The 21,678-nt window shown below is 41.1% G+C and overlaps 1 protein-coding gene across 2 annotated transcripts in view; it reads right to left on the bottom strand.

The window, feature by feature from the left end:
- Positions 1 to 21,678, bottom strand: part of LOC122790885 (immunoglobulin lambda-1 light chain-like) — a 1,657,182-nt gene that overhangs the window by 78,109 nt on the left and 1,557,395 nt on the right. The window contains exons 1-2 of one of the 2 annotated variants that reach the window (XM_044058556.1): positions 20,128 to 20,362; positions 19,517 to 19,888 (exon numbers count right to left, since the gene is read on the bottom strand). In XM_044058556.1, the coding sequence (XP_043914491.1) occupies positions 19,517 to 19,888; positions 20,128 to 20,170 (415 nt within the window). In that variant the 5' untranslated portion in view covers positions 20,171 to 20,362. Of the gene's footprint in view, positions 1 to 19,516; positions 19,889 to 20,127; positions 20,363 to 21,678 lie in introns of those variants that run through there. The other variant, XM_044058557.1, reaches the window with a different exon arrangement.

Genomic DNA, 21,678 nt, shown 5'->3' on the forward strand with positions numbered 1-21,678 from the left:
CTCTTTGTGGAGATGGCCCAATGTCAGCTAATATTCTATACATATTCTCTTTTTACACTGTTGAAGAAATGGATAGCTGTGGTTCTTTCCTACCTCCATCCTCCACATACCATATTGCTTGCCCTTTATTCTTCTCCCTGCTTGCCCCCATTTCACCACCACCCTATCTATCTCATTTTAAAACCTATAACCTGGTCAACAAATAGAATCACACACAACACACATAAATAGCCAAAAAACAATGGAGCCCTTCGCTTTTTAGCCTCTATGTTTGTGCAAAGTTTGGCATCATGCACCAATGCCAAGATATGGTGTACATATCTTTCTTCCTGCTGCTGCTGGCACCTCCATGCAGTGCTGCTTAAACACATTGCACTATGCCAATACACAGTAATACATAGTGAATGCAGCTTAAACTATAATTTTATTGCATTATCACTACTTTTTTAAACTTATTACATACACCTGGATACAGACACTATGTCATCTGGGCTCAAAAAGAAGTTGTAAGTGGAAAAATTGAAAATGTATTTATTAAGTACTTTGGGGGCAGCATTATGAGTGATGTGTCCGTTCTTAACTGATATCTGTCCAAGGGGGTTAACACTAACAGCTTGTGAGTATAACACAGTATTTTCTTGCTACACTCCTGTATACAATAGCATGTATTACTTTTGTTTACTGTCCATTTAGAGTACATAACATGGTATGACATGTGTAAACAGACAAAAAATTAAGGCCATATCTCAGAAAGTGTCACTGCAACCATCTGTTAACTCCCCTCCCCCCCCCATGCACTACAACCCTGCTCTCTCAATACTTGTACACAAATATATGAACTTTTTTGTTGTTGTTGTTGTTGTGTCTTTCGGCTTTTCCCAGTCAGGGGTCACCACAGTGGAACTCCGGCCCACTAATGATTAGCAGTAGATTTTTATGTGCCGAGTTGCCGGCCCTGATGCACAACCTTCAATGAAGGTACGCCCATTCACGCATGTCTCCACACAGAAGAAGCTCTAGCTGAGAATCGAACAGGACAACAAATATATGAACTACCATACATAAATCAATAATAGATGTTGTGTCATACACCATGCACATTTTAAGAAGGACAAGAGACATTCAGATTTTCCAATACTTGTAGTATTGTAGACAACTGCTTGCATATAGTTTGTAAAGCTGTCTTGTAAAGTATACCCCACTCATTGGAACACAGCCACCAAATACTACACCATGCACATTCATCAATCTGATAACATGCAGAACTTGAAATACCTGGACAGGTGAAAATGCCTACACAGCCATTTCATGCAGGCCTCTCAATATCTTCTCTCCAACATCCAGTGCTGATGCCATCCACTATAAGTTGTTATGCAGCCTTATAAAGGTTAGACTTGTGAAGTGGTGCCTGCATAACATACTCAATTCTCTAGTCTGTATACTCACATATGTAGGGGTTCTGATCTAACTGCAGTCAAGTGGGAGGTGTGTGTGCCTATCTCATCAGAGGAGCATACATGTGTATGCTACATCTATCACTCCAATCCTATGGCTTGCCAATATTTTGACACTTGCACACTTACTAGGCCATTTTATGCAGGCCTCCCAATATCTGTCCAACATCTAGTGCTGATGCCATCCACTTGTCCTGCAGCCTTGTACAAATCAGGCTTATGGTATGGCACCTGCATAATGTACTGAGTTCTCTAGTCTTTGTACGTAGATAAGTAGGGATTCTGATCTCACTGCAGTAAACTTGTGTGTGTATTTGTGCACTTGTTTGACATTAGAGAGAGTATTTTACCACAGACTGCTATTACCATTTTCTCCTCGCCAGATACTGTTGATGGCATCACCTAGAAACCGTTGTCTGGTACTCTTCAAGTCACACCTGAGCTGAGGTGTTTGCATTAAATACAGAGTTCTCTGGTCAGTGTACCTAGACAGGTAGGGGTTCTGGCCTCATTGCAGTCAACTGGTGTGTGTGTGTGTGTGTGTGTGTGTGTGTGTGTGTGTGTGTGTGTGTGTGTGTGTGTGTGTGTGTGTCTGTGTGCTTGTGTGTATGCAGTTGCTAGACATTAGAGGGAACATTTTTCCACAGCATGTGGGACAGTGCTATTACCATTTCCTCCTTACCAGACACTGCTAATGTCATCACCTATAAACTGTTGTCTGACACTCTCCAAATCAAACTTGAGCTGTTGTGCCTGCCTTAAATAAAGAGTTCTCTAGTTAATGTACCTACACAGGTAGGGGGTTCTGTTCTCATTGCAATCAACTGGTATGTGTTTGTGCACTTGCTGGACATGAGAAGGAGCATTTTAACACAGCATGTAGGACACTTCTATTATAATTTTCCCCTCACTGGACACTGCTGACATCATCACTGATAAACTGTAGTCTGACACTCTAAAAGTCGGACTTGAGCTGTGGCACTTGCCTTAATTACTGAGTTCGCTAGTCAGTGCATCTTAGATAGGTAGGGGTGCTGTTCTCATTGCAGTCAACTGGTGTGTGTGTGTGTGTGTGTGTGTGTGTGTGTGTGTGTGTGTGTGTGTGTGTGTGTGTGTTTGTGCACTTGCTTGACATTAGAGAGAGAATTTTACCACAACATATGAGACACTGCTTTTACTGTCTTGTTCTGTCTCATAAGATTCGCTGATGTTATCAGCTATAGCTGATTGGGAGATATGCAGTATTCCAATCAGGGCAAAGTCAGAGACTGGCCTGTAGGTCAGGCACAGGTCACCTCATCCTATATGATACAGAGTACAGGAACAGGGCTGTCAGTCTATACACATACATCATGGCATGGTTTGTAGGCCTTGTAGTTTCCTGTTGGGAAACCCCTGTGGTTTCCCCATCTGCTGCAGGTATCTGATGAGGTACATGCCAAAGGGGACATTATACTCTATTAGTGTCCTGATGAGGTTCAATTATAGTGTTGTTATTTCATCCTCAAATTTGGATACAATGGCCTAACTTATGCAGTGCATGATGTAACCTTTCCATACCACTGTAGACATGTGGTGGTCAAAGTTGAGGATTCTAGCTTCCTGTGTTCCCAGGTCTTGCACCACTGGGCTTCAGAATAGGGGGATGTTGTCAATACTGTAATTAGTGGGGAATTCCACTTTGCAGAAGGACATCCTAATGAGACATTTTCCATTTATTTGTAGTCCATGTGGCTTTGGCACTAAACATTTGTCTGTGTTAGCCCCTCTTGTAGTATGTTATCATCTCTGGTGGAGTCAATGATTGCACTCAATATGCAAGAATCAGCACACTTTGTAAGTCAAAGTCTGTATACTTTAGCCTGTACTTTTGAGAAATAGATTCCATATAGTAAAGGGACAAGCACAGATCCTTGGGGTACGCCAATGGCGATAGCTCTACTGCTAAAGGTTGATTCAGTATGTCTTCCATCAGTGAGCCAATTGGTCAACCATCTAGTGACATAAGGGTTAATCTTGAGCTAGGAAGAGTTCCTCAATGATACCTGAGTGGGGAGTTGTGTCCAAATCCTAGCCCAGATCAAGATATGCAGTATGCACTCTCTTACCTTCATCAAGACATATCACTCAGTATCAATGAGCTATGACAACATCGCAGGTCACCTATAGTGTGACTCAGAACGTACACCTGCCTGACATGGTTGGATATGCACTTCAACAGAACCTCCACATGGACTATGTTTTCATAGAAGGGTGTACATCAACATGCTTCCATCTGAGATGAGGAAAGCACATGATGCATGCGTAGATGGCACATCCTGACTGTATTCATCTTTCAAGTAGACCAACATGTCATCATGGACTTTTTCTAAATTAACACTAGTAATATCTTGGCTGTGTGCAACAGACATGTGAGTTGTTAATGCTATGTCCGTGTCCATTACATCTGTTAGATGTCCTCAAACAGGTCATTGAAGGCATGCATGCTGACAACACTATCATCCTGTGGAAGTTGACCAGCTCAAGACATTTGACACAAATCCACAGTGAGGAATTCACTCAGCATTGTCAGATGTGGCCATAAACACCTATATCATTGGATCACATATGTGGCATCTAAATCTGTTGAAATGTGTGGAATGACCTATGTCTCAGGTCCAGTGATCAGGTCCATACATCATGGCTGTCTGCTAAACCCTTTCCTGTCCATTATTGAAGTCACAGAAGTCAAGTATGACATGCACCTACTGTGCCCAAACAGCTGTCTGGAGGAATACAGATTGTGGGCAATCATGGACTCAACTGTGATATTAGTATAATACAGACAGTATCAACACACATCAAAGATTGCTACCATAGTCATGACAACACATGAGATGAAACAAAAACATAGAGAGATTTTTTTTCATTATGCAAAGGCACAAACCAAGGATAATGCAGACATCACACCCTATAACCAGACCAATTGGTATGTGACCTGTGTCCTGGGGCATATGGTATGTGAAACATCCACTAGCATATGGCCACAATGTCCACATACTCCCTTGTATGTAACACAGCTATTGAGTATGTGCAGGACATCCATTTCAAAAGCCATAATACCTCCATAGTTCACAGCCTTCACCACACAGATAACTGCATACAATGCACCCTTCTTCATGCACCTTCCTACATATCTTCTAGTAATGTGTAACGGAAGTGTACCACCTTTGCCACAGTGAGCATTAGACACATCTTACTGCCAATTTCTTGGTATTCTTTTTGTTGCATAAATAGCACTGTCTGTTGGTGCAGGACCCCATCATAGTCTTATACCAGATGCATGTGTGACAGCTGTTCCAGTGATGCACACAGAACATACATAGCTGTTTAACAACATTGATGGCATGGGGTTACATTTCTGACAGTGCATATTGTGCCATACACACACACACATATATATATATATATATATATATATATATATATACATATATATATATATATATATATATATATATATATATACACACACACACACACACACACACACACGCATGGGTCTACGTCTACTACAGTTGATTGAAAACTCACTTGATTGAAAATGAAATTACTAGGACCACTTCACTGAAAGCTCACTTCACTGAAAACTCACTTCACTGAAACTCATTTAGTTGAAAGTCATAAATGGATTTTCCCCACTGTAGTGTGACCCTGGAGTTAGTATATAAAGTAAGGGGAGGTGTGGAGGTAAAGCCCCCACACTGGGGGGTGAAGCCCCCCCCCACATATCTTGGTTATATATTCTCTTTTGGAAACAGTTATTTATTGCACAAGTATCACTGTGTATAGTTTAAAATGTTTATAATATGTGGGGGGGGGGGCTACACTCCCACACCCCATAATGTGGGGGGCTGTGCTCCCTCCACCCTTACTTTATACACTAACCCCAGGGTCACACTTCAGTGGGGAAAAGGCCATTTATGACTTTCAACGAAATGAGTTTCAAAGAAATGAGTTTTCAGTGAAATGAGCTTTCAGTGAAGTGGTCCTAGTAATTTCATTTTCAGTCAAGTGAGTTTTCAATTAAATGTAGTAGACCCACACATATATATATCTATATATATATATATATATATATATATATATATATATATATATATATGTATATATATATATACGTATATATATATATGGATTCACTTCAGAAGATCGAATGTCCGAAATCTCGATCTACAAATAACCGAAACCAAAAGCTCGAGTTTCAGAAACTCGAACTTCTGAAGCGAAGCCATTAAAACAAAAATAAAACACAAGCTTCGCTTTTGCAGGGCTTGCCCTGCACCAATAATGGGCTGTGCCCCACACCCTACTTAAATATACCAACTCGAGATCGCTACAGTGGGGAGATGGAAAATCTCCCGTCTTGCGCTGTATGCGGAAGCGCAAAACGGGAGATTTCTTTACTTCCTGCCAACACCACGAAACAAAAAATACATTACGTACACACAAGGTATGCAACAATACTTGCCTCTGTGTGCACGTAATGTATTAAGTTAAGTACAGTGTAATTTCGGAACACTACACATTCGATTTATTAAAATCTCGATCATATGGTCTCGACCATATGCAAATTGAGATTTCAATAATTCGATTATGTGAAGTGCTCCCATATATATATATATATATATATATATATATATATATATATATATATGTGTGTGTGTGTGTGTGGGATCCGTACACATCTCCAACTGCACTTTCCACTGAAACATTAATCGGCGAGCATACTTAACCGAAAGTACTGTTCATCGAAGCAGCACTTTCGGGAAAGTATGCTTGTTGTGCTGGTCGTACTACAGTGTGGATAAGGGAAAATTGCCTTTTCCTCACTGTAGTGCAACCTCAGAGTGAGAATATTAAAGTAGGGGTGGTTTGTGGGGCGCAGTCCCCAACATGGGGTGTGCAGGGGGGCTTGAACCCCTGCATAGCAGTAGATTTAATGTTTTTATTTTTTTAACATACTTTAACGAAAGCGCTTTTTTGGTGAAAGCGCTTTCGTTAAAGCGTGTTCGGTAATTATTGATTTGGACCTTTGAGCTTTCGATCAAAAGTCGTAGATCTATATATATATATATATATATATATATATAAATATATACATATATATATATATATATACACACACACACACACACACACACACACACACACACACACACACACACACACACACACACATATATATCTGTCATGCTCACCAGTCAACTAGCCTGTAATGATAATAATGTCACATACAGGTATAGCAGTGTCCCTCCTAACAGACTGCCAACCTATCATAATAGTTGTACAGGTATGTTCATGCAGAACCATGTATGATCACTCAAAATCACATATGTTGTGTCCGTGACATGGGATTACTGGTGGTATTATTCTGCTATTTTCCATGACTGTGCGTGTTTCTTTTACTGTTGTCCATGAGTCTGTAACTGTGTCCCACTTATTGGAGACCTCTGCTGACATTACAGTCACATTCAGGCAAATCAGTTTGCACAGCTTCACAACATGCATCCGACCCCAATTGTACATCACATCCCTGATAGATGTCTTCTCCACTGTTCATGTCAGTATGCTTATATCACAAAGACATCTTCTCCAGTGTTATGTCACCTTGTCTGACAGTCACATAATATACTTTGCCACTATGCGGTCCATACTGTACCATGTTGATATGTGATTAGTGTTCCTGTTACAACGGGCTTCAAATTACATGCCCTCATCTGCAGTACAATACAATTTTTATTTATTTATTTATTTATTTTGCATTTGTTGACCGGGCTAGTCTAACTGGAATAAAATCCATTTTCAGTAGAGGCCCGGGGAGAAAAGCTCCAACACAAATAATTTTATACAGTAAAAAATAATCACAAGGTGATAGATGTCTTCTCCACTGTATAGCCAAAATACTCTGCATTGTACACAATGGCCTATACTGTGCTTGGAACATATATTTGTAGATGATAAACCCTGGTAATCAGTGTGGCATTCCATGCAATCCTGCTAACCTAGTTTGCTCTAATGTAAACAATGTTTCACCTGTCTTGTTTCCCTGGGTTTATTCCTACAATTCATCTGTCTATCCCTATTCAATACACACTTCCGCAGACTCTATTTTAAATGGCAGCCCCGTGTACCCTTACAGCTCATTTACACAACTTGTACAGAATGCCTGGAATTGGATTCCAAAATACTCTGCATTGTACACAATGGTCTATACTGTGCTTGGAACATATATTTGTAGATGATAAACCCTGGTAATCAGTGTGGCATTCCATGCAATCCTGCTAACCTAGTTTGCTCTAATGTAAACAAGTTCACTATCTGTGTTGCTTTACGTGGCTCCCTGGCTGGCATCATTGTTGCCACCCATGAAACCATGCTTGTTTACATTATGTAATTAATGCTGCTGCTCACCACACAAACACGTAAACTTAGTGTAGGCTTCGCGCAAAGTCTATAAAGAGTTTATTGAATCCCAGGGTTAGAATTAAAACAAAGAAACAAACAACAAACCTATAAAGTTTTTCCAAGAAAGAAATAATAAAAACACTTTTTGTCTGATTAAATTATTCAAATAAAGTCTCCAAATCACAGCAGTGCTATACAGGTTAATCATTCCTTTGCAGAAGTATGGTGGTTCAATTCCAATAAATTTAAATATATTTTTTTCTCTTAATTTTGCCAAGGAGAAAAGAAATGTCTTTATTTTTTGGCATAAAAACAATTACTCACCTTTTCTTTAAGTAGCTGTACCCTCAGAGATTATCATAGTACATAAATTGAGTTATATGGGATCTTCTCTTCTTGGGTAACGAGCTAAATTCAGAAAAAAATGTCCATTCTTGAGCTTCTGGATGAGTTTTTTTTTTGCATTCTTAGTGCAATGCTCACTTTTTTGGCGGGGGGGGAACCCATATAAGACAAAGAGATTTGCACTGAAGAGAAAACGTATGAGAATACCAGGTCTATATCACAATGTCAAACTAACAAAAGTTCGATCATTGTAATATTAAACCCTAAAGTCCGAAACCCAACAAAACTGAAAACACAGAACAGCGATTTTTTCCCAGGGAAAAAAAATTGCTGTTCCGTGACAAAAAAAAAAATTAACCTTACACTTAAACTAAAGTGGAGGGCTTCACCCCACACACTCCCCAACATGGGGGGCTGTGCCCCCACACCCCACTACTTAAATATACCAACTCTGAGATCGCACCACAGTGGAGGAAATAGCAAAGCCCCGAAAATGGCCCATCAATTTTTTGTCTGGGAAAAAAGTCGATGTGCCGTGGCTTCGCTATTTTCAACTTTTAGACTTTACGGTTCGATATTACAATGTTCAAACTTGTTTTAGTTCGACATAATATACACCTGAAAATACCAATGTAGAAAAGGAGGAAGCTAAGTTCTTGATGGCATTCTTAGCCTACAATAAAAATCATTGCTTTTTAAAGAAAATTATTAACTCTGCTGCTGCCTGAGCACTTTGCAGACCCTACAAATGCACAGAAAAATAGTGTTATTGAAAAGAAGCAATACTTTTTTTACTTATATCTAAAAGCATGTCATTAACAATGAAGATGCATAAGAACCATTCAGTTTTGTGAGTACTTAGTTAAGAGGTACAAGAGTTATTCCAATGATTAAAAACTTGCTGAACATCCCACCTTCAGATATTGTAAACAGTAAACAGTACAATTAAGGTAGTTCTGTGACTATAGTTCATGCCACCCACTGAATGTCCCAGTCATTCATCTGATGGCCTTCTATACATCCAATGACTGTCCCAATTATTCACTCAATGGTCATATGTATATACTTATATACACAACATATACAATAAATATAATTTATATTTTAAGGTTAGGATTAGCTCACATGAATATCATGGAGCTGGGGCATTCAACTGAAGGTTCTATATACACCTACAGAATGCCTCAGCGTTTTACCTGACAACCTTATATACTCACATCTCATTCATTCAACTGATGCCCTTGTATACACCATTGAATGCCCCAGTCATTTACCTGATGTCCCTATATACATCAACTGAATGCCCCAGTTACTCACCTGATGGTCTTATATGCACCCACTGAATGTACCAATCACCAGATGGTTCTCTATATCTCTAATTGTGTGTGTATGTGGGTGCACCAGTCATTCAACTCATAGCCCTATATTCACCTACTGAATGTCTCAGTCACCTGATGTCCTTATATACATGTCCCAGTCATTCACCTGATGACAGTATATACAGGCACTGAAAATCCAGTTCATTTATCTGATGGACGTTTATGCAACACTCCTCTGTTGAACAATATGTGCTTACATCTGTAATTTTGTGAATGCTAATTCTTACCCGTTCATGCATGTTCTTGTAAATTGAAAATGCCACTCGGTGGTTCTCTCAACACATATAAAAATTTTCTTGTTAACAGAAAAGAAAAAAGATAACCATTTTCTTTAATATATAATCCATAAAATGCAGCACAGACTATCTAAACTTACACAGCTTCTGCAGTCTGCCACAGTCCATATTATACACAAAGACTCTAGCTAAGAGTCAGTTTGTTTTGGAAAGCTCCCCTCACATTGCTATGCAACATCTCGCTGCAGGCATAGCGAGATATTGATGGAAAAGTAAAATCTTTCACAAAAAAAAAAAAGAAAAAAAGAAAAAAAATCACTGATGGCATTGCACTTTGAAACTGTACTAGCAGTGATTTTGTAAGCAAAATAGTGATAGGGAAATTCAACATCAGCGAGTATTCTTTGACCAAATGAAACCTAGTCCAGTATGCACTTGAGGAGTGTATGGAAGCAATTAATGGAATCACTTTTTTCCCTCAGCACACAAATTAAGACATAAGAAAAAAATAAAAAAAACACTATTGTTAAAACCGCACTTTCTGCAGTTGGAGAAGCAAAAAGGTTTGACAGCGACTATTCCACCACACTGCATATGTTATCACTGCTCACATATATGAAATGCACATAGCAAAATATTCTACAAAAATGATGAGCATGCAGCATGTAAAAAGCTTCAAATAGTAACCCACTATGCAACATGGATTATGATCCTTACAACAGTTTTATCATGATGATAGCAGGCTCATTGGACAACAGCAGTTCAGTAAGCAAAGATTATTGTGATGGTAGTTGAACTGTGCAGGCAGCAAAGGCAGTGTAGGAGGGTAGCAAAGCATATTAAAAGTTGTACAGGATATGTGAGAAGAAATTTCTGTAATATTACCAGATGTGCTACAGGAAGGCTGAAGGTTCATCTTTCTGCAGCAGAAGTGAAGTCTTCAAAGGTTAAATCTATAGGAGGGCCTTGTGGAACAGGTTACAGGCTCAGCTAGGTTGACCCCCTTAAATCAGGCAGGCTGCAGTTATCCATGGTGTCCTGCTGCTCCAATAGATGAGTGGTCCTTAGAGGATTAATTAGTAAGCAGGCTAAGGGGAACAACGCTTGGGACCCACTAGTTATTGCCTGGTTTTGCAGGCCTTAGAGGTGGTTTGCTGTGATCTGTATGGAATTCATTGTTCTCTTAGGGCTGCCTTTTAATTTTCAAGATACAGTTGTTTACTGGCCTGATTGATTACCTTTCAAGTCATGCCCTTTATGCACATCAGATGATTTGCTCTGACACTTACTGACCATCATTTATCTTACTGCCTTTAAACAGTATTTTGCAATAATTTGTCAGATAAATGCATAGCTTCATCCCAGTGTAAATGTATGTGTGTGTGTGTCTGTGTCTGTGTGTGTGTGTGTGTGTGTGTGTGTGTGTGTATGTGTGTGTGTGTGCGCGCACGTGGGGGAGGTGGGGTTTATTGGTTAATTATGAGCATGTTTATTTCCAACCAAAGGCAATTTAAATGGGCCAAGGCATCAAAGGCCGAGCATGTTTCCCTTGGGGTAAATAGCATGCAAATTAGGGGTCGTGGGAAAAGAATGGTAAGGACAGTTCAACAGGATGTAGGTAAAGATGTTTGATGGGTGGAGAAATCTGGATACAGAGATGGGCACTAGAATAGGGTTTATCAGTGAGGAGTAGTTTAAGCTCAGTACAGTACAGGAGAACACAGAAGAAACCCATCCATCCTTGTTCATAAAAGCAAGGAGTGTAGCTCAGAGAGCCTCGGGTATTGCTGACAAGTGTCAGAGAGAGTAGGCATGAGCGTTGCAGCCACATAACTCAGTAAAAGAACAGTACTGAAAGGCTAAATTTGTAGGGTGGCTTGGTGGGAGGGGGAGAGGCTTAGACAACTTGGTGCCTTCAATCAGCAGGCTGTGGATAGCTCAGGCAATCTGGAGCACCAAAGAAAGAGTGGATAATTCAACACTCTACTATCTGGGGAGCAGATGATAGGCAAGGCTTGGGACCCCCTGATAACTTGGTTCTGCAGACACCAGCAGACTGCAGTGATTTCTGTGAAATTCCATGCTTTCTTGCGCCTGCGTCTTTATTTTCAAGAGGCAGTTATACTGGCCTGCCTCTTTAAGCACATATTCAGATTTTCACTGGCACTGACTGATAATGGTTTATCTTATTGGTTTTAAATAGCATTTTATAATTACTGACTTAATAAATGTTTGGTTCTGGTCTTGTCACTCTTCAAGAATGTGTATGTGTCTATGGGTGTGTGTGTGTGTGTGTGTGTGTGTGTGTGTGTGTGTGTGTGTGTGTGTGTGTATGTGTGTGTGTGTGGTGTGTTTGTAGTTACTGGAAGATGGTCAAATTGTCAAATGCCCGCCAAACTTTCACTGAATGAATTTACATGCAAAAGGAGAGGGGGCTGGAGTGGCTAGGAACTGCCTCGAGCAGTTAAGTTGCAGGCAGAAAAGATAATGGGTGGAGAAATTCCAAAAGGTAGCCAGGAGAGAACATTAAGTTTTAAAATAAAAGAATAGGTAGGGTTAAACAGCAGCAGCACACCCTTCTTCATAAAAGCAGGAAGGAAGTTAGCTTAGAATAGCTAGGGTCTTTCTGGCCCAGACGGGTGATCACTCTAGAGGGTTGGAATTGAACTAACAGTTACTTGAATTGTTACTGTTTATCTGGTATGATGATGGTTTCTAAGTTTAATGATATCATGGTACCTTCCATCGTGGGTAGTACATACTGATCTTTTTGTAGCATATGTCTCAACTGTTTCTTATTATTTTTTTTTATGTCCCTAAATTTGGCTCAAAATTTTGGCCCATCCATCCTAAATTTTTTTTGGAGTAAAGTTGGTAGTAACAGTCAGCAAATGCTAATAATCATTAGTAAATAGTGACATTCTTCTAATCCTTCAAAATATTCCTTAATTGACATATTCATGTTATTGCAACTTTCTACATTAATACTAACAGGATTTAAAAAGTGTCCTTAATTTTGGGACTTCCCCCTTATCATGTTGTTCATAGGTTCATAGGTAGGTACTAGGCTATCGGCCCAAGGACCTATGTAAGCCCAGCCAATAAGGTTCCCTGACTTATGCCACCCCAGGAAGTTATTTTCCTGTGCCACAGTCGAGCAGAGACACAGAAGTGATCCCCGGGGTGTATTTCCTATTTCCCATCCACTCATCAAGATTTTTCTTGAAGAGTACTATTGAAAAACTTTGCTTTACATAGATGGGTATCCTGTTCCAGGGTATGGGAAGTCTCTAGGATAGGAATCTATCCCTCCAGCATGTTCTGTTTATTGTGGTGACAAGGTTTAGGTTTCTAGAGCGTGTAGCTCAGAGGGATTGGGATTTCTTTAGGTGTAGCATGTCCAACAGCTCTGGGTTTGTTATAGATTTATATATTAGGCAGAGATCACCTCGGAGTAGACAATATGCTATGGAGTAAAGCTGCAGTTTTTTGAGGCGGTCAGTGTAGGGCATTTGTTTGAGTCCAGTAATCCTCTTTGTGAGGTACTTCTGTGGCCTTTCCAGCTGCTGCAGATGTCTTGAGAGGTACATTCAAAAATGGGCGTTGTACTCTATAATGGGTCTAATGAGTGTCGAGTAGAGGGGAATGATGACCTCTTTTTTCCTGGATGAAAACCCTTTTATGATGAGGTGTGCCATGTAGAAGTACTTCCTGATTACTGCGGCGATGTGACTATCAAAAGAGAGACTACTGTCCACCTGGGTCCCAAGGTCTCTTATCATGCATTCGGTGGTAAGTAGATTGCTGCCTATGTGTTAGTTCATGGGTACAGAGTTTTTACCAAAGGGGATGACACTGCACTTTTTGGCATTGAGCTTCAGGCCATGGCTTTGACACCAGGCATGTGTCTCTGAGAGGCCCTTCTGAAGGATGTCCACATCATTTGGGGACTTGACTATGGCACCTAGTTTGCAGTCATCTGTGAACTTTGTTAGCCAGAGGCATTCTGTGTTAGCCTGTACTTCAGAGAAATAGATACCAAACAGGAGCGGTCCAAGGACGGAGCCCTGTGGTACTCCACTAGTCACTGGTTTGAGGTCAGATTTGGAGTCTGCAACTTTTACAGTGTGGGTTCTGTCAGTGAGCCAGTTGGCAACCCATCTTGTGACATAGGGATTTATGCCTAGTTTATTGAGTTTAACTATAATTCTAGAATGAGGGATGGTGTTGAAAGCCTTGGCGAGGTCAAGATAGGCTGTGTGAACCACCTTACTCTCATCTACGGCTTTGGTGACTGCCTCAAAGAAGTCGATCAGGTTCAGAAGGCATGATCTTCCTTTCACAAACCCGAACTGGGTGGGATCCAGAGTTTGGAGGTTACCAATGTCTTTGTTTATGAGTTCCATGATGATACGTTCCATGGCCTTGCAGACCAGGCTCATCAGGCTAATAGGTCTATAGTTCCCGGGATCAGTGGTGGCTCCCCCTTTCTGGAGTGGGATAACTGTTACTGTGCGCCATTCAGTGGGCACAAAGCCTGATGCGAGACTATTATTGAACATGGTGCTTAAGTGGGGAGCCAGTTCATTCTGAAGTTCATGTAAAACGCAGCCTGGGATGTTGTCTGGTCCCATGGATGTTGTGTTTTTGGCTTTAGACAGTGCAGCTTTCACCTGCATAGTTGTGATTACAGGGACTCTGCATTCTTCTTGTATAGATATGGGCCCTTTAGGGGGTGAGGGGTGGGTAAAGTTAGCAACGAACCTATCTGCCAGGATGTTGGCAATATCAGTTGGTTCTGTAATTTTCATGCCTTTGGGCTGTAACTCAGAGCAGTCCTTGATGTTGCCATTGAGATTCTTGACATAGCTATAGAATGCTTTGTGGCTGTCCTTGGAATTAGTGGTGATTTTATTTTTGTAGCTAGCTTTAGAGGATCTTATAAAGGATCTCACCTTCTTACTGAGGCTGACCAGGGAGCTCCTCCACTCATGGGATTTTACTCTCTTTTGCAACAGTTTCTTCCTTTCTGTTGTACAGTTTGTTTATGGCAGGGGACCACCAGATTGGCTTCCATTTTTTGGAGGATAGCGTCTTGGTTCTGTTTGGGATAGCACGATCCATGCACTGATGTAAATGCTTATAGAGTGCATTTGTGTAGGATTTAGCAGTTGTAACTGTATTGTCCAACTGCATGGGTGTCATGAAGTTCACTACTTCTGTCTTAAGAAGCAGGAAGTTGGCTTTGGAGAATTTTTTTTTACTGTGGTTTCCTTAATGGGGGTGGGGGTGGGATGTGGATATCAAGGGTGATTAGCTTATGGTCGGATCGGACCAATGAGGAGTTGACTTCAGGTGTGGAACACCGGTCACTCATGTTGGTAATGACCAAGTCTAGGATATTGTTGCCCCTGGTGGGGGTGTGGATAAGTTGATCTTGGGCATTGGAGTTTATGAATTCCAGAAAGCATTGCGCTAAGGAGTTGGTACAGGAGTAGTTTTCCCAGTTAATGGTGGAGTAGTTGAAGTGGCCCATTATTAGGGTGTTTGGCTGAACCCTAATATTTTCCAGTACATCAAGAAAAGAAGAGTGGGAATCCTGTGGCATGGTGGGGGTTCTGTAGCAAGCTACAATTTGGATTGCAGTTTTGCCAAGAGTTAGTTGCACTTAGATAACCTCGGATGCATTATGCTGAGCAACTAGCCTGGAGGTGTGGATATCCTTAATGAATATGGACACACCCCCACCTTTGGTGTTTCGGTCCAGGTTACATGGCCGAAAAGTGTGGCATGAGTTATAGCCTGGTAGTGCAGGGGTGCTCTCTGGAGCCTTGAACCAGGTCTCAGTCACTGCACAGATATCGATGTTCTCCATTTTAAGGAGTGCCTCGAGTGAATGCATTTTGAAATTTAGACTTCTAGCATTGAGTAGCATTACCCTCAGTTTTGGCTTGCCTGTTCCTGTTATGGTGGTGAATTTGTTACTTGAAGTCTGCCTAAAAAAGGCACTATAAGGGCAGCAAGAGCCTTAGCCAGTATCCAGAATCCCAGGGGTGACAGGTGCAGTCCATCTGTGGCAAAGCATCGTGGTCTGTCGACCATGTCATCCCAAGCAGACAGATACTGGATCCTCTTAGAATGGCACCAGAAGCTTAGCCAATTGTTGAAGTCAATCATTTTGTCCTTGTACTGCGGTATAATTCTGGGCGATGGCAGAATGCTACTCAGGGCTAGGGTCATACCTGCCTGGGCTACAAGATCGGAGAACTCTTCCATGTCTCTTTTCATGTAGTCCAGGGAGGTACATCTCAGGTCATTCACACCAACATGGACAATGACAGAGTCATATTTGTACTTGTTGTGGCGTGACCTGAGTGTGTGGGTTATGTGGCAGATTCTGGCACCCGACAGGCAGCTGACAGTAACCTTCTCCTTGTTTAGCCTGGTGAGTGGGACATCAGTGTGCCTGACTATAGAGTCACCTATGACTAGTGTGTTGGGTATGTTGTTTTGCCTTATTGGTTGTGTTTGAGTGGCACACTGAGTCTGTGGGCTATGTGTCATTTGGTTTGTGTTGGGGGTGGAGGTTGCTTGTGTTTCTGCTTTGGAGGTCTCTGTTGCTTAGGCAGATTATTATTAAGAACCGCCGCGAATGTTCTTGAGTTACTATGTGTGGATTTTGGTGATGTAGGCGTAGTGAGACTATTTGAGTGTGGTGTGGTGCAAATGTTTACCTTCTCCTCTTGACTGTCAAGTTCAGTCTTGGTTGAAGAGAGCTTTACCTCCAGTTTGGCTAGATAACTGCATCTCTTACAGGTTGTAGTGTTGAGTGGTAGGAGGAGAGGGTTGTCTGTGTACATGAGGCAATTTCTACATTGCCTCAAGATGCCCAGATTCATCAGATAGACGGGGGAGAACACTGGGAGCTGACCCTTGGACATGCCTGAATAAAAAACTATTTTCCTCTAGATAAATGAGGAAAGTGAGTACAAGTGTTTTTCTCAACGTCAGTGAAAAAATTAAGTACAAAAACTGTTTTCCTCTAGGTACTGAGGAAGATTGAGTGCTATAGTAATTAGTAGCTTATTTAGTGCTTACAAGTTCTGAACAAGTGCTGAGCATGAATAAGCAAATTTAAGTGCTAAAACTAAGAATCCCATTTGGAATGTATCTGACCCGACACCTACAGCAATTGGAAAGGCCCCAAAAGTTCCTCACCAAAAGGATAAAGGGTCTCAAAAATATGTCCTATGCTGCCCGACTGAAGGAGCTCCAGCTCTACTCAGTCGCCACAGCCTGCTCAGAGGTGACCTGTGCCTGACATACAAGGCCATGTCCAACCCGGAATTAATGAACATGCTTCACCTCAAAAAATCTAAATCCATCAGATCCACAAGAGCACGAGACCTAAACCTTGACACGGTCATAAATAGGACGTGCTGGAGGGACAGATTCATCACCCAGAGACTCCCTATGCTGTGGAACAAAATCCCGGTACATGTGAGGCAGAGCACCTCGCTGGCTTTGTTCAAGAGAAATATTGACCAATGGATGGGAGATCGTGGGTATACCCCAGGGATTACATCAGTGTCACTGCTTGACAGAGGCACAGCAAAATAATGGGCATAATATCCTTCAATAGAAAGGGGTGGCGTAAGCCACAAAAACTCTGGGCTAGGCTTATAAATGCCCTAGGACAGATAGCCTAGTATAAACCTATGAACCTATGAACCTATGAATCTGTATCTGCACTAGATGAGTTACAGGACAGAAATAAGTGCAAATGCAGGCCTTCAAATCAGAAAGTTGAGAGAGATGGAAGACTGCCCAAATGGCCAATAACTACAAATTCTGGGCCAGAACCACTTCTTATGTGGTAGACAGGTTACCTATTGCTTACCACTCCCACTGATAAGCTAGAAGGCTTCCCTCCAACACAGAAAGGCTTGGGGGGCTCAAAAGCTTACAAACAGTCCTGGATACAGCAAATCTGTATCTGGAGCACTAATTACAGGAAAGGTAGGAAACAGGCTTACAATTTTTTTTCCAAAAAAGTAGCAAAAACAGTAGTAAAAACAATTCACATGCAGTGCAAGCTGGCACACTTGAGTATGTAGCAATATTAGTCCACACACAGTTTGAAAAAATGTAATTAAATTAAAAAGGACTAAAAGCAAGTGCAGAAAGGATTTATTAGGTAGAATGTGGTAAAGAGATGGGACTGGGGGAGTGCCCTAGATCAAATCTACAGTGGGGCAGGCACTGCAAAAGCCACCAACAGTTTCAACAGAGATGTGAGGAATCACAGTGCAAATTATAAAACCAAAAAATATATATACTGATCTCTGTATATTTGCAGAACAGTAAGACTACAGATATCTAAGCAGCAATTTAGCTCTATAATACAGAATAATACAGAAAAATATACTCAGCTCTATATATTTGCAGATAGTCTTGTGAGGCTGTCTCTCAGCACACAGGTTCCTATTTAAATGCAGGCTGTTATTAACAGGTCAAATTAAGGGAACCTTGAGTTAAGCAACACACAAGCTATAAAAACCAGTTATATCAGCTGAAGACAAGGCAGAAAATGAGGGGTGGGGTGGGGAAGACAGTTTCAACAGAGATGTGAGGAATCACAGTGCAAATTATAAAACCAAAAAATATATATACTGATCTCTGTATATTTGCAGAACAGTAAGACTACAGATATCTAAGCAACAATTTAGCTCTTTAATACAGAATAATACAGAAAAATATACTCAGCTCTATATATTTGCAGATAGTCTTGTAAGGCTGTCTCTCAGCACACAGGTTCCAATTTAAATGTTGTGTTTTGTTCCTAATTCTGGAGATAAACTGTTAATAGCTGTTTGATAGGTATCTGACCGTTCCCCATTTAGTTTATGTCAGCAGTGTTGCATTTGTGATGGAATATTTCCTGCCAACAATTTTCAATGCCCTCACCGCATAAAGTACATTTTTATATATTTTATGTTTTTGAGGTTTTGCTCTAGGATTACAATAAATACGTTTGTGACTTATCCATTGACTAAGGATATGATTAAACATGCGTGCACTTAACAAACGGACAAATGTACGATTAAACATGGTTGTACTTACTTAACCCCCCCCCCCCCCCCCCACACACACACACACACACGATTTTGACAGTAGTAGTTGCATCCATGCATTTACTACGCAGTATGCTAGATAACTGCAAATTAAAACAGGCTTAACAACGAAGAAGGTAGACTTTGAAAATAGTGGCTCTCCGGATGTATGCACACAGGCAAAAATCAATGTAAGGTGCATCTTCTGTCTTAAGCACTCAAAAATCCATGCAACTCGAGACTTCAGTGTATCTGCCAAAAATCACACCATAAAGAAATGAATGGCTATGTAAAGGAAAAATCAGCTAGCCACAGGCTTTGCACGTCACCCCTCCCCAGCCTGCATGCCAAGTGACAAAGTGAATGCGTCCACCCTCTACCCAGTCCCCGAAGCTTCCATTCTTAGTTGCCACATTTAAGTATTGCTGCTTCCGTAGCCTACTCTCACTAAACTTGCTGGGGAAGGCAAACCTCTGTGAAAAACTAATTGGAAGAAACAAGAAGTTCTGCAGTTTGTCATACTGCATTACATGACAACATACCTGTCACATGCAGCCACGTCCCGTTTCCTCGGACGAAGCCCCAGGAGCCCAGAAACCAAATGGCACAGTAGTACTTAGCCTCGTCTTCCTTAGTGGCATTGCGGATGGTCAGGAAATAGGTGTTGCTGCGCTTCCAGTCGTCCCGGGAAGGCACGAAACGGTCTGCTTCAATATGGTCACCATAAACAATACTGAGATTTTTGTTTAAGAAAACGACATCCTGCAGCATCTTCCCCGGTTCTACCTGTCGGTACCAACCCATGTTGTTCGCCTCGTTGTCATCATGCTGAGGGCAGGAGAGAGTCACCGAGGCTCCCGGCGCCACCGTTACAGCAGGTGGACTCTGTGTCAACGTAGTTACAGCACAGGTAGCTAGAACAAGAATACGAAAAAAGTATATAAGTAGACGTATACATTCCTAGTATCTTTACTAATTCATACAGTAAAAAACGTGACGTAATGTTAAAAAGAAAAGTATTCGAGAGAGAATTGTAAATAAGTAGCAAAACCGTTACTGCTTAATTTGGCCCCTCAGTTTAATGCTGACTATAGACAAAGTTATAAAGCAGCGGTTAACACATTTCCACGTAAAATGTACTAAAACTACTTACATGAAAAGCACGTAATAAACAGGAATCCCAACAAAAAACACATTTTGCATGTAACTGTCTGCACCTTTTAAGTACGTTGCACTGCACGGTCAGGCTGCAGACATATCCTGTACAGTATAGTTTGTACCAGATCGCTTTGGGTGGGTCATGAAGCGTGCAGTAAACATCCGAGTGCAACCTCAACGGGAGCGACAGCCCTCCCACCTACACTCGTGGCCACCACAGCTCTCAACTGGCCACATTTTTGCCTCTTATTTTTAGTCTGTTATAAAATATGTGGCTTTCTGGCAAATCACTTTTTGTTTTTCTTGAGGGTATGGTTCAGCCAGAAATTTGTATTTTGTACTCAAACCTCTTGCTGCTGCCCTCACCAGGCATCTCTTATCTGAAACGTTTATTCTGCCCTTAAACCTTGTGACAAGGCTAGCCACCCGGTGGTGTAAACTATGGCTCTTTATGATTGTCACTGTTGAAGTGACACCCCCGGCCCCATGTGCAAAAACGGGAAAATGTCTGTGGATGAATGGATTCTGCCCTGAAAACATGATGAGGAACAACTCTTATTTCAAGTTTTTAAGTCAACATTCCTCAGTGTTTCACATCCAAAGGATGTGTAACACATTCATTACTAAGAACTTTTTAACTGATATCCATGGATTGGTAAGGACTACTGAATCATATTAATACATCAAAAGAGAGTTTCGTAGGTATAAAACAAGACATTCTACGCAGCATGGGAGGTTCCCAGTTGAATCTATTTCTTCCACATTAGGGGAAGCATTTTTTTCACATTTTGAAAATGTAAGGTCCCAAGCTATGCCTGCAAAAGTCACCCCTGTACACTTCAGAAAGAGGCACATTATTGTTAACCATTGACACTTGTAGCTGCTTTTAGGGCAACATAGCTGTCAGGTAAGCATGTTTTGTACAGGGATTGCCACATTTTGAGTTATAAACATTCTGTACTCTGTGAATTATAGCACGTACCCAGAGGAAAGAACTACCACCACGCCAAACATCTATGCAATAGCATGTTTTCCTGAGGTTCTAGTGGCCATAGACTGCACCCACATTAAAATAATAATAAAAGCTCCATCTGGTGAACTGGACAGGAGATACAGACTAGGCTATTGCTCCATCAACTCTCAGCTGGTGGTCTATAATGCAACAGATATTATCTGTAATGTGTGTGCAGGTCACCCTGGTAGTTTCTGTCACTCCCACATATGGAACACCTGTGACCTGGAGCTAAGGTTTTCAGAGGGCAACTTTCCACAAGGACATCTAGTGGAGGATGCAGGATATGCACTAGAACCTTGGCTCATGACTCCCATGAGAAACTCACACAACCCCAAAAAGTAAGGTTGCAAAAAAAAAGGGAATTGGCCGCCCAAAAAATTTTTAAATTCAAAAGGGGGCCTTTTATGTGCCCCCTCAAAATTTTTAAGTTCAAAAAATCACATAAAAAATTGGGGGGAAAAATTGCCCCCCTTGGCACTTAAAAGGGGAACCCTTTACAACCTTTTCTTTTTACCAAAACATTCCCCAAAT

Source organism: Protopterus annectens, chromosome 16.part0 (genome assembly GCF_019279795.1).
Source record: "Protopterus annectens isolate FY-2018-M chromosome 16.part0, PAN1.0, whole genome shotgun sequence".
Taxonomy (NCBI): Eukaryota; Metazoa; Chordata; order Ceratodontiformes; family Protopteridae; genus Protopterus; species Protopterus annectens.